This window comes from Rhamphochromis sp. 'chilingali', assembly GCF_963969265.1.
Source record: "Rhamphochromis sp. 'chilingali' genome assembly, chromosome: 6".
Taxonomy (NCBI): domain Eukaryota; kingdom Metazoa; phylum Chordata; class Actinopteri; order Cichliformes; family Cichlidae; genus Rhamphochromis; species Rhamphochromis sp. 'chilingali'.
Genome location: NC_137933.1, coordinates 31,027,973 through 31,041,984, shown reverse-complemented (window position 1 = coordinate 31,041,984; position 14,012 = coordinate 31,027,973). Strand labels below are relative to the sequence as shown.

Genomic DNA, 14,012 nt, shown 5'->3' with positions numbered 1-14,012 from the left:
TCTGCAGAGGATATGGAGATAAAAAAAAGATTCGACACTTGACTTTGTTTGTGAATAAGGTGACCATATATCAAAAAAGTAAATGGGAAGCAAAACGTATGCTAGAGGGGGGGTCAAAGCAGGACATTACTAATGCTGACAGGATGTTTGAAATTTTAACATAGTGCTAAATCTTATCTTTAGTGTCATACAAACTGCAAAAACAGCTGGAAAATAACACAAGCTACTGACTAAAAATGTGAAAGCTGTAGTTTTAGCCTAGCACATCTACCCTTTTTAAACAACTCCATCTAAACTGCAACGCTTTTATATCTGGATTTGACCAAAATAAACACCAAAGAATATAATGAACACAGAACAAAACAAATGTTAACCATCTCACCAAAAAAGATACACTAACTTTAGTTACTTTAACTTTAAGTTACTGGTTTGGTATTGGTATGTGAAAGCCAAATATATATTTTATTTTGAATGTAACAATAAGCACACATGGAAGCTTTTTTATGGTCTTATATGAGAGTCTTTGTAAAGTTGGGTTTCCTTTCTTATTGGAATCCCAGTTAAAACTGTTAAGTTAAATTTTCATCTGGTGGTTTGTTTGTTTTTTTTTATTATCGAGGCATTTCTAGATTCACACATCTCTTCCTGTTTCTGATATTTGATTTTCATGGACTATGACGATGAAGGGTGAACAATGGTTCTCTGTATGGTAGGGAAACAAATGCTGTAATGCAGGAAGCATGTGCAAAGGTCCACGATGACGTAAAGTGTACATAATTTTAGAAGAAAAAAAAAAGAACTTTTACGTCAGAACGATAACGTTTAAACAGCATTTTGTAACAGTGACATTATTCCCCTGAAGGAAGCAAACATATTGTTTCCATATAAAATCGCCCTGTGGTAATCTCCTGTGCTTATTAGGAGGGCTCAAATTCTGAGAAATATCAAATGAATCAAAAAGCCCCAAATTTTTATCCATCCCTCCAAGTTTATGCATCAAAGCCTTGCATGGCTTCATTAAATAGCCTAAGAGACAAAGAATAAGCTGATTCTGAGGGCGTCAGGTGGGAGACGCTCACTGACTTTTCATGTCATGACCCTCTACTGTTTGTTCAGTCTCTGACCTCAAAGCATTGTTGATGCCGTTCTTACACGTCTCTGTTTTTTCTAAACAAAGGTCAAAGGTCGGCCACCCTATCCACATCATCACTTTATGTATCTAGCGACATGTTTACCACAATGCTACTAAGTCCAGTCAGTACAGCGGGGGGGTGGTATTTCTGCTGTAGGAAGGGCAGCATCCAACTTTAATAACATAACAGCTGCATCACTGTGTTTCTGTGACATCGACCTTCTCCGAAAGCCACTAACTTTGCATTTCAGATGATTGAACTTATGTCATAGAAAACATGCACTCTGGGGATTAGGTTGCTCTGTTTTACGTGTGTTTTTTTCACTTTCGTTGCTAGCCTGCATTCAGATTGTCATAAATTTATAGTGGGAATCACCCAGGGGGAAACACCAGTGTAGACAGAGAAAGGCCGTGATGTAGGGAAGGTGAAACGGAGATTGAAGGACAAGCATACAACGGGTATTACCATGAAGTGAAAGTCCCTAAAATTAACACTGAGTTTATCATCATAGTGATTATATGCATATCCTCTGTATGTTTCACTTCCTCATGCTGTTCATGGATTTGGAACGAGTAACAGATGTCACTGTTTAGTGGCGAAAAAGAAATGTCCATAAACCGCAAGTTTGCTTTCTGAGCCGTGGGAAATGTTAACAATTAACTTAATTAATCCTTGCTATCAAAATTACACCTGTAGATTTACCTGGACTTTTTAAGCCAAAAGACAAACCAAGCTAAGGAAAATGAGTTTTGTAGCCTCTGTGTCATCACAGTTTATGATATCCTGGGATTTTTAATGACAGCATAATGAGGGGGTTTGACTAACAGGCAACATTGACTTTTTTTTTAATGACGGGGACTGCAGCTTCCACGTTTTATGTCAACAAGGGTCCAAAAAGTCCAATGAGACTCGTAACTTCAATTTCATAGGATTTCAGAAATATTATAATATTTTATTTGGTGGAGAGCAGGATTTACCAACTCCTGTTTTCAACCACTTCAGGAGGCAGAGGACTGAGTGATGCAGAAAGGAATTTTCACAGAATTCTTGAAGGAAAGAAAGACTTCCTGCTGTCAGCAGATGAGATGGAGGAGCTCCAGACATTAGAGCAGGAAGGTGAAAGCTCAGAGGACATACCAATTTTTAAAGAGCCTGTGCAGGGATGTCCATTGTTTTTTTTAGACACAATATACGACATCCACCGTCCATTGCATCTAAGAAGCAATGTGTAAGCTATAGGGCGTACACACTGAAGAAAGAACAATATAACATCCTCGACTTCACCAAAAAGTAAAATTGTTAATTTTTTTACTTGCTGATCTCTCTGATAGACATTAAATCCCCTCTGTTAAGTCCCTGCTAGTAAATGATTTAATAATTGAAAGCTACAAGTCAGAAGTCCTGGACTCCCTGAAAATCCATACACTTGATAACCAAATTGCATGTTAAGTATAACAGTTAAAATAAACTATGAATCCACTTTTTTGCTTTTTTTTTTTTTAATTTTGTTGACATGTCTTTTACAATTATTAAGTGATATTTTAATCATCAATATACTTTAACAGAAGTCCACAAGTGTTGTGGGATATAACTTGCAGTATATAATTACTGTTCTCTAATGAAACCTATCTAGTTGGGAAACGGAAGAGAAAAAACTTGGAAAAAGGAAGTGACATAAGTCATGTGCTAGTGGCAGTTCTCTGAGGTCAGTTCTCTTTGGCATAGTTTGTAATACTTGGTGTCCAGAAGACATATTAAATTCAGTTTCCTTCCTTTATTTATATAACTACACTTATTTATTTACTTTCAGCTCAACCTTTCTCTGAGAAAACACCAAGACTTACTGATCGCACTGATTTGTAACACTGCTATCTACACACCCTGTTACCATGCACATAAAACAAGTATTATACACTTGTGTAAATTATGATAAATAATGCTAGATTATATATCTATTCATCCATGTTAATTTGTGCTAGCTTGTTTTCAAACGTTGATATAAAACAAGTTTTATCTAAAACTGAGTATTCAGTATGATGGTAACTTCCTTTAAATTAACGGTCAAGATTATATTAAACTATATTTTTAAACTCTACTTTATAAGGTTCTGTAATATGGCATCTCAAAAAAATGTCACTTTGATGGTTTATTATTTGAGTTTCTTAACGGACAGCAGAAAATGTTAAAACATAGGGTTATTTAAAAAACAAACAAACAACATTTGAAAGCCTAAATTGTCCCCGAATTGTAGAATGATCCTTTTATGTTCTGATCATGTCAAGTGTTTTCTCGTCTGGTAAAACTACTACACAAGATGCAATAGCAGCAGAAGGCCTTTGTGTCAGCTGCACTGCAGAAAAGCCAACAGCTGAACACCTGGCGATAGCGATAGCTAAAACTCTGCAGTGACCAGCATTTAAAATCCACCTGCCTCATCTTTGGTGTTTGTTGTTATTATACATGTAAATATGTACTGTTATTTGTGTATTTTACTGGTTTACTGCTCATCTTTATTGTTAACCATCCAGTTTTGTTTTGTTTTTACAATAACTTTCTACATTGTATTTATGGTCTCCATTTGTGGCAATGTAAATTTAAAAAATACCTAGGCACAAAGACATCTTTCATGACAACTACTTAACGTAAAACAATGATTTATGGATTATTTGTCACCCTTTTTTGTACCATACCAAACCATGACCACACTTCCGCTGGTTATTCCGTGGCGGTGGTGTCTTCTTTCCACAGTCCACACGACGTTCCCAGCACAAAAATCATGTCGAGAGGCGGAGTCACGCATTCTGCATCAGCTGAAGGGAAGACTCAACTGTACCGACGCTCTCCTTCCGCCGTCTGTATGTGCAGAGAGCAGTCTGATATCGCTGGGAGGGTGAGTCTTTGTTTAATATATTTAAGAAAAACGTGTTTATTTTGCTAATTTGTGTCTTGTTAGAGAGCTACAGGAAAATGTCCACACTGGAGTGTCTTTTTTTGGTCGGTTTAAACCGGCTTTTACTGCGTAGACGTGGCTGTCGTAGCTGAGCTCGCTCTCCGTTCGCGAGCGCTCCTTTGTGTCCTCCATTGCTCTGGTGACAGATCAACGATTACTCAGCGAAGCTAAAGCCAACAACCCGGCCGACGGCTAGCTGCTACAGTAAACGGTCACGTAAAGTGACCCCACTCCCAAACTACAATCTGTTTGATCTGCGTGTCCGTTCGTTACTCTTTAAGTGGAGATAGCTGTGCGTCTTCAGCATCGCTGTGGCTTCCGTTAACAGAAAGCTAAAGCTAAACCGCAGCACAGCCTACGGAAATACTCTGCTAACACCACAGTTTCTCTTTGCCTGCGTTTAACGACACCTGACGCGGAAACCGAAGCCGACTCACAGGTCATAGTGTTTGACTTTTACGCATTTTTATGTCGAGAATGGAAAAACCCTTACGTTAGGTTGGCCGGTGTTAATATGAAAACAGCTGCGGGTGCAAAAGCAAAGCTGATGAAACTAGTTTGAAAGACCGTCTGTTGTTAATCACACGATTGAGGTAGCTGGAGGCGAAAGCTAAAGGATTTTGCCTTCATAATTTTATATTTAGGTTTTATACAGAGGCTGTAATCAGTTAAGATGACTCTGGGAGATGTCAGCAGCCAGTATTCATTATTTATATGACATCAGTTCAGAGCTAAAAGGCTTTAAAACCGTTTAGTTACTGTAGTACAGAGAGGGAATACAGTACAAAGAAGACAGTTTGGTAATTTGACCATGTCATCGTGGTTGTTTGAGTCATTTTACCATATTTTTTGGTAGCTTTTATACACATTTTTTTAAAGGGAAAAAATGATCGTGTTTGTTTCCCTTTGCCAGAAGGTGAGTGTTAGCACCTTGTTTTAAATGCCGGGAAAAACCAGTGTCACATTTTCACTTTTCAAATGAAGAAGGTACTTTCAGTTGCTTCCATATTTCTCAAGGGAGTTGCCACAGCATGGCAGATCAGATGCCCTTCCTGATATAACCCTCCCAGTTATCCAGGGTTGGGATAACCGTGAGGCTTTGTAGTTGTTAATTATACAGAACCAAACACACAGTTTAGGAAGCAGTCGGCAGATTTACTGATGATAAAACCAGATCATCAGCATTTGTTCTTCATAGTAGTTCAGTGTCTCGATTGGCAAGTTCCTTAAGCTCGTCTTCTTTTCCCCTCACTTGTAGAAAATGAAATTCTGTGGGCTGTGGAAAGAGACCCTGGTTTTGGCCGAGGACTACCTGTCCTTTTGCTGCACGAGTCCACATCAAGCCCCTCCACCTCCCAGCGAATCAGCCGCTGCCATGAGGCGTCTAGGCTGGGACATCGAAAGACAGCACCAAGCTCGCTTCGACAACCTCGCTCAGACCTTCCTGGTGCAGTGTGGACCGGACCACTGCCTCAGCCTCAGAAAGGTGATGAAGGAGCTGGTTGGAGATGGACACTTGAACTGGGGGAGGGTTGTTTCTCTTTTCGCCTTTACTGGAGTGCTGGCCAGAAAGATCCTGGAGCAGAAGCCGGGGCTGGACCCTCGTCAACAGCAGGAACTGGGACAGGAGCCCATGAGCTGCAGAAGGCTGGCAGAGACCATAGCTGATTACCTGGGAGAAGAGAAGAAAGACTGGCTGTTGGATAATGATGGATGGGTAGGTGTTCCCTGAAACTGAGTCAACACAAAAACTGAAGATATGGGAGGCTTTGATTATGTCAAGAGCAAAACAGTGGATTCAAAGTGGTAGTTGTCTGGGGGATTTTTGTGTTTTGTTTTTCTTTGAATTACTGTCACTGGAAATCACCAGTCTGATAGATTGATCTGTTGTTTAGGTTTATGCCATAAGATACAACCAGGGACAAATCTCTTAGATTCTTTCTTGTTTGGCATCACAATGAGTGTTGAGACTACTGTGATTCTGGGAATTACAAAGTAATTGTAGACAACATGCTGGGGAATTTATGCTAAAACAACAAGATCTCAATAATGGTGGTAGGTAAAAAAAAAGGTTGTCTCGCCAAGAAATCTAAAAGATTTTAAAGTGGAGAAAAAGAGTAATTAAGGCAACTTAGAAGGATTAGACTTGGAGGAAAATTAAAAAAAAAGAAAAGAAAAATATAAAACATGTTCCAGTAGCAGAAGGTTAGGGTGATCACAGATGATGACTTAGCAGGGTTAAACCTGCTGGGAGGCTGCTTATTTACTGGAAAAACGTGAACTATAATGCCCTCTGGCTGAGTCCCAAAAGCCTCAACTGAACATCAGATGCTGGCTTTTATGAATGGGCTTACCCAACACACACCCACACACACACACCCCTCCTTTCTTTGGCTGGCAGCTGGTTTCAACAGACACAGCCAGATGGACTTTTTGTAGTAACAGTCAAAGCTTGTGTGTGTGTTGAGTTTGGCTTTAGCTGTATTGAAAGTTAGCGTGGTATGACTAGAAAAACAAGCAGCTGTCGGGCAGCGAGAACACCTGGAGCTGAGAGCAGGTGCACTCGCTGGTCAGAATGTATGTCTTCAGTCTGAAAACACGATGGAGAGATGGAAAAATTCAAATTCCAACATACTACTTCTGTTGTTGTACATTTATTTGAGTTTTATACACAAAGATGTACTGATATCAGCCCAAACAATTAAGATGACTTCTACTGATGGCAGTAGCCAATATTTATCATTGTTTATGCCTAAATTTGTTCATAATTAACATAATAGGAATTTAGGGTCGACATTGATACTTAGGCAAAAACAAATCAGCCAATAGATTAAAAATACATTTATTTTATACATTTTTTTTATGTCCTCTTTGCTCCTGGGGAAACAAACAAACAAAAATGAATCGATTTTGAAGACTTTGGCCTTGGCCAACATTTAGCCAGAACAAAATTGATGCAGCTGGTAAATTTTGTGTCACAAACATCACAAAGCTTCCTGATTCAAGTTGTTCTAGTTTTCACACCTAGTTTTAGTTTTAATGTACCATAACAATCATCATAAAACATTAACAAATGAAATGATGTCGATGGTATTAAAGTTGGATGTCTGACCAGTAAACCAGTGACACGGACGTGCTTTTAAACCCGCATTATGAACATGGAGTTCATTTTGTAAATTTGGGTAATTAAATCCAGGTGTGCTCAATGGTGTGTGGTTTGGCAGACAGATCTGCACCCTGTTTGTTGTGTCTGCTTTAAAAACATAATGATGAAAACACTCAGCTCGAGGCTTCAGTTTAGGTTTGTTTATATAGCGACAAATCACAACAGCAGTTCCTTTGTACTGTCTGGTAAAGACCCAGCAGTATTGCTCATAACAAGACTTAACAAACCAATTGTTTACAGCGTGGTGGCTACCTCCATCTTTTATATACAGTCTTTGTGTGTGTGTGTGTGAGGGGGGGGGGGGGGTACAGAGGTGTAGCTGCTTTCTCTAAAACAGTGCATTGGGGGGGATAACTGGAGGCAGCACTCGTAATAATACTGAACATGTTGTTTCTGTTTGTCTTCTTGTAGGAAGGCTTCTGTAAGTTCTCCCGCAGTGCCAGAGAAGTGAGCCAGGACTCATCCATGAAGAAAGCGCTGTTTGCTGCCGCCGGTGTCGGCCTTGCTGGGCTTACCTTCCTCTTGGTGCGCTAGCTGGCATTCTCCACACTTGATGCATCCACATATTTTAAAATTCGGCACGATTTCGTAAACGTTGGACAACGTCCGGCGACCACTCTGCAAAAAAGGGCCCTCTGTAGTGAAAGAACGTTATTTCACGATGTTACAGTAATGTTTGCACAGTCTCGGAGCCCCTTAAAACTGACATTCGTCGCTTGCCCCTAAAGATTGTAAAACCAATTTGAATGCCTTTGGAAATGTTGCAGTGAGTGAGATCAGTTTACATATCCTGGCTGATTTTTTTTTTCTTTTTTCTTTTCTTTTTCTTGCAGTGAAGGTAAAAAGCTTCAGATTTTGATTTCATGATCCTCTGCCCCTCTTTTTTTTATGGTATAGAGGCATTCCAGAGTAAAATGTAAAATTTAATATATTGTATTTATATGAAACCAGTACACTGCAGTCTGCCGTTTGTCCTGAATTCATATGAACTGTATAATTTTTGCAAGGTCAGCAACGCTGTTCTGTACTCCCATGCAACGGTGCTAGATAAAACATTTCTTTGTCAACTTACCAAAAAGCAGGGACCATTCTGAATACAAATAGATTACTCCTGGGAAAAAAATAAAATTCCTCCAAATTATATTTTTACATTGTTTCTAATTTATTTTGCTTTTTTAAATAAAAGTGTTTATTAAATGTTGTCATGTTTTATTTTTTTCCTCCCCTGAATGTCTGTGCCGGAGGTCAGGAGCGTGACAGGGAAATGTAAATGACAGTCCCTCCTTTCATGTGCAGACACATTTTCATAAATAAGATATATCCTGCCGTCTCTCCTGTGCTCCTCCACTGGTGGACGCTCAAACTCAAATCCTGTTGTGCTGCACTAAAAAATGTTTTAGTGCAGCACTGAATAAAGAGAAATTAAAAAAACAACAACATTTTAGTAAAGTGACTACTCTCTGTATTGTTAGGAGAAAGAAGTAATAGTAATGACCAGAGGGACAGAAGTTGAATCCAGACAGTATAAATAGTTGATTTCACGATCACGTGTAGATGTATAGGTGTACACCAAGGCCTTCTTTTTACTTCATATATGTCATCAATTAAAATGTATAAGTATCCTAATTCAAAGTTAAGCTATACAAAACGAGAGGCTGCTTAGTTGCCATGTTGTGTTCAAAGTAGATGTTCTGGGTGTGACTGTTGCCACTTAGCAGTGAGAGGCTGCTGCAAAGTGATGCTCTTATCACTCTAAATAAGGAAGGAAATTGTAGGTTTGCATATTATCAACTTAGATCCTTTATTAATGTTTTGCAGGAAATTACATTGCCAGCTTTCATTGCTTCATCTGTTTACACAACATAATAAGCACATCCACTGTCTTCAAAGCCAGGTTCACAAACACCTGAAGGAATCACTGAACACATGGAGATGATCTGCAATGAGGCTCAAATGTAATTTGACAAAAATAATTTAAATGACATTCATAAGTTAGGTAGATAAGACATCTGGAGATCTTTTCAGGTGTGATATTTGCATCAGGAAGCTATAGCTGTGAAAACCACATGTAATGAAAGAAGCTTTCAGTGCAAAACAAATCATGCAGAGACATCGCAGCAAGTTTAAAGGGTTATCTTATTTTTCAGTTTCACAATAAAGTTTTTTGGACAACACTTATAAGAATTAGCATTACAAAGTGCTTTACAAAAACACCAAAGTGGCAAATAAATAGTTAAATGAAGATTCAGACCTGCAAAAAGGATCAATTATAATATACAAAGCAATTTAAATTTAAAGCATAGTAAGTGTGACATCAAGAATAAACAGTGTCACTAAATGATCAAGAACAAATTTTAAATAGCCGAAAAATCTAAAACGCTCAGCAGCAAAACATTAAACCTGTAGCAAATGTTTCAGTAAGGGAAAATTAATTAATTAATTATTTAAATCAAAATAAATGTAAAATAAGTAAAACTATTAAATGTCATTAAATAAAATATTAAAGTAGGACAATAAAAATATACAAATCAATGGGGCAGCTGTGCCTTGAAGGTAAAGCAGGTCATCCTCAGCATCTGCACAAGTGCACAAGATACTAAATGTGGGTGATTGCAGTTTAAAATCGGAAAAGTGCTTTTAGTGCACATGTAGATTACAGAAGTGCGTACAAAAAAGAGACGCATGCATTTTAGCAACTGCCTTGTGATCAAAACCACCCCAAGCCACCAAGTGATTAGTTGAGATTCAGTGCACTCACTGGCCAACCAAGTTAGTCATGGTGTCAAAGACACTGCCATCTTATTTCTGCTCTAGTGTGTCTGGGCCATTACCAAATTAGAAGAAGACGGAAAAAAACCCTAACAGAAAAAAACTGAGTCGACTTTAGTGAGGCGGGACCATTGAGCAGATTCCTGCCTCAGGATCTCAGGATGCACGCTGGTTGGTAAAGGAACAACAGCGTCTCAGTGCTAATAGTAGTTCATGAACTCTGCTTTCTGTGGTAATTTGTGTCAAAACTATATTTCCTGCTACAGCAAGAGAAGCGCCAGGTGAAAAAGGGCAATAATTCCTCATGTACAATGTATAAATTGTGCATGTAGAGAGAACGCTCCCGGTAAGGAAAAAAAGACCAGAAAATACCTTTTTTTTTAAAATCTCCACAAACAGACTGAACGATGCCATCTCACAGTAAAATGCGACTGTGATTAAGACAGCAGAAGATAACAAAACTCTGTTTTAGGAATCAAAAACTCAAAGCTTTGTGATGTTGACACAGAAAGCGGGAAAAAGTTATGCCAAAACAATTGGTACGACCAAAGATTGACAAATAAAATCTTAAAATTGAATTTTTATTGCAATACCTCTGAAATGGTAGCAGCAGAAACTGCAAGCCTTGTTTACATATTTCTTAAAACTTAGGTTTGTATAGAAAAGCATGGCCAGGTTTCTGATTCAACAGGAACAGACAACCAACCCCAGTTTGTCATGAAACATGTCTCGTTGCTAAAATGCAGAAGGAGGAGGTAGGAGAATTTGCCCCCCACCAACTCTGTTTATACCAGTAAGGCCCTCTCAAGATTTTAGCAAAACATGCTTTCTGGGTATGATTGCGTTCGTGGGAAACATAAGAAGTTAGAGAAAATGTCAGAGGTCAATTTCTTTTTCTAAACTGTGCGAGGCTTTCTCAGTGTCTAATCTGAAGATCGAAGGCTTTCAAGGGAGCAGAACACGGCCCCTGAAATGGTTTCGTGGGAACTGGGAGTTGGACCAAATGTGACCACTTCATCATGTGACAAAAAAAGCATTATTGCCATGAGAAACAGCAACTTCAACACAGATACAGAATTCACCAAATCCATTTCCCAGGAAGGGAAATCAGGTCAAAGGCTTGTGGTGGGCTGAGGCCATAGCTATACATGAGCTTTTCTTAGTAAATGAGTGAAAATAGAAAGATGTAAACCACATACACTCCAGATTTCTGGTAAAATCTGGCTGTGTTTGTGAGTACATCCTGCTGTTAACCTAGATACATAACAGCGAGGCAATCATGGAAAGTGTATCAAACCCAAAAATATTAAACTGTGGGTGTGTTACGCTCTCAGGAGATGGAGACCTCCAGTGAATTAGCTGTATACTGACTAAACAGGGCTAGCGCGGCGTGACAGTTTGACCAGACTGAAACCGAAACTTGGCCTGCACATGAATTGATGTGTTTTTTTTAAATGGCAAATCACTGTACGTTAATTCAAAATAAAATAAACCAAATCTAGAAAAAGTCCCTCAGAATCTGTCGCTTTTTTTCTGTACAATACCTTTAGTGTATTTATTGAAGCCATGCAAAATTTTACCTTCATACCAAGAAATAATTTTCATAATTTTTTTGTAACGTCATAAGAACAGAAGATATCCACATGACATTTTTAAGTATGAAAAAAAAAGCTCTGTTAAAACTGCATCCAAATCAGTTTTACGCCATCAACTCTGATGTTGTTCAGAATTATTCTTTAACTGAGAGCATGATTGCATTCAAGAGCAACGTTTCACCAGTTTAATCTCTGTGACGCAGTGGAACAGAAACAAGCAGGAACTGCAAACGCCACACAGAAAGACCCCGTGGATTTGAAACAAGGACCTGCTTGCTGTGAGGTAACAGTGCTAACCACCGCGGTGCCCAGTCACGAAAGGTCTCAGTGGATAATTTGAGTGTCGGCCAGCAGATGAGGATACTGCACTGAACACAAGACGACTGTGACACTTTGAGTGGGTGTGTGTGTGTGTGTGTGTGTGTGTGTGGGGGGGGGGGGGGGGGGGGGGGGGGGGAGCAGTGACTTTTTTTGTGTGTGTGAAAAATGATCCTGCAGGCAAAATAGTCCATTTCTTTCTTGCAGTTGTGCTTATGATTTCCTTTTTTATGCCTGAGTGACTTTTAGAAATATTTTAGTTTAAGATTCTCCTGACCCATCAAGAACTTATGCCACCATCACTCCTCCAACCTCCTCACAAGGACTTTGCTGTCTGTCTCTCAGTGTCAGATATATCTGCAGCAAGAGTGTCTGAGCGCCAAAGGACACCTTTTGGGACTTTTGTCAGTCACCAACTCCAGCAAAAGTTGCATCTTTTGCAGCCATGGATTACTTCATGAAGTTGCCCAAGGTCTGATCTGACCTCTACAACACTGCAGAGACTAGAGAAAAAATGCTCAGTGCATCATGGGAAGTACCCCATCATTCTGACGCTAAAGGCAGCAAAACTAAGGGATGGTTCAAGCTCATCTGATCAAGCTCTGACTTTCAGGTTTGATCATAAAAGTACCTATTCCTTTCTCCAGAAACCAAACTTGCCCACATCCTGTAATTCAACACAAAATCTGACTGTATTTGTATTATTTACAGTAATATTTGCCCTGTTGTATTCTGAACTTCATTCATTTTGCACAAGGACAATTATTTATATGGCCATTGTTGTGATATCGCAAGCTCTTTCAACCATCATAATCACTAGGAAAAAAAATCTGCAATTATTCATCTCAGTTTAGAATAACCAGGTCACCAAACACGTATCTGTTTGGACTGTGGGAGAAACCCGTCAGGAAAGCTTGCAGACTCCTTGTAGGAACACAGAAGAAGCCCAACCAATCAGCAGGCTGAAGCTTGAAGATGCCTGAAGCTCCCCAAAACTTTGCTTTACTCAACAAGCTTCAGCGTTAAAGAGGTTCCTCCACATTATCGCAGTCAGTAAACATTTACCAGCTAAAGCAGCTTACAGGAGCAATCACAAACAACAGGATCAAAGACGTGGAGAGTTTAGGCTTAACAGAGTGGAACTGGCCAGCAGCAGAGAATGACAGCGTTTATAGAAATCACAGAAAACAGATAAAGACCAACTTGTCTGTTATAAATAAGATGCGGATGTCTCTGCTGAGAGACACACAATTACAGCGTTAACAATAGAGCATTAATGGGGCACCGAAACTCTGCTCTCAGTGTAGTATGTGCATGTTTCTCCGTTACAGCCATGACATACATGCAGTCGCACTGTTTGTGAAACAGAAAACCCTGACCCTCTGATGTGGCTTTGTGCTTCCTGTTGATAGTTTTTTTAGTCTTCCAGTGAACCCGAGCATTCAAGCAGCTGCTTACAAATCCTCAGTTATTATCATGATCTGTTTATTTTATGGATTATAAGATACAAAGATTACACAGATGGCGACCTCTATAAGTGCTCTGAAAGTAGACCAAACAGGGCCATGGCTTTGCATTGTTTCAGCTGTCTGATGTCCTTTAAAAGATGGTGTCTGGTTATTCTTTCTGTGCATTAAATTTGTTTTTTTTATAGATAAAATATAAATGATGGGCACGTACTGTGTTACTGCACACAAAACAATCAACACATACTATAAGAAAATAGCTGAAATAAGGTAAAATTGGAGGAAATAATGATATATTTTAGTTTAAAATGTTGTATTTTTCAGGAATTCATTAATGCCTTTTATTCAGTTGTAGTTTATTGTATGTCAGCCTCTCCCAGTTCCACCAAACACCAAATACTCCATCAAGGAAAATAGTTTCCAGCTAATGCGCCTTTTTTTGTTCCTGGTTTTAGAAATGCCTCAACAGGACATAGCTGTTGAATTTCTGAACTGTAGAAACAATAGCAAACAATAGCAAGTTGGAGTGGTTCAGTGACAATAGGAAACACCACATCAATCTGGTGCGTCATTGTGATGCATGTTTAATTAAAGAAAAACTTGTTACACAGCAGA

At 39.0% G+C, this 14,012-nt stretch overlaps 1 protein-coding gene across 1 annotated transcript; it reads left to right on the top strand.

Annotated features, from left to right (window-relative positions):
* Positions 1-3,871: 3,871 nt before the first annotated feature.
* Positions 3,872-8,409, top strand: bcl2l10 (BCL2 like 10). Its single transcript, XM_080885100.1, has 3 exons — positions 3,872-4,023; positions 5,342-5,800; positions 7,661-8,409. The coding sequence occupies exons 1-3, from the start codon at positions 3,910-3,912 to the stop codon at positions 7,781-7,783; spliced, it is 696 nt and encodes a 231-aa protein (XP_080741226.1). The 5' UTR covers positions 3,872-3,909; the 3' UTR covers positions 7,784-8,409.
* Positions 8,410-14,012: the final 5,603 nt, after the last annotated feature.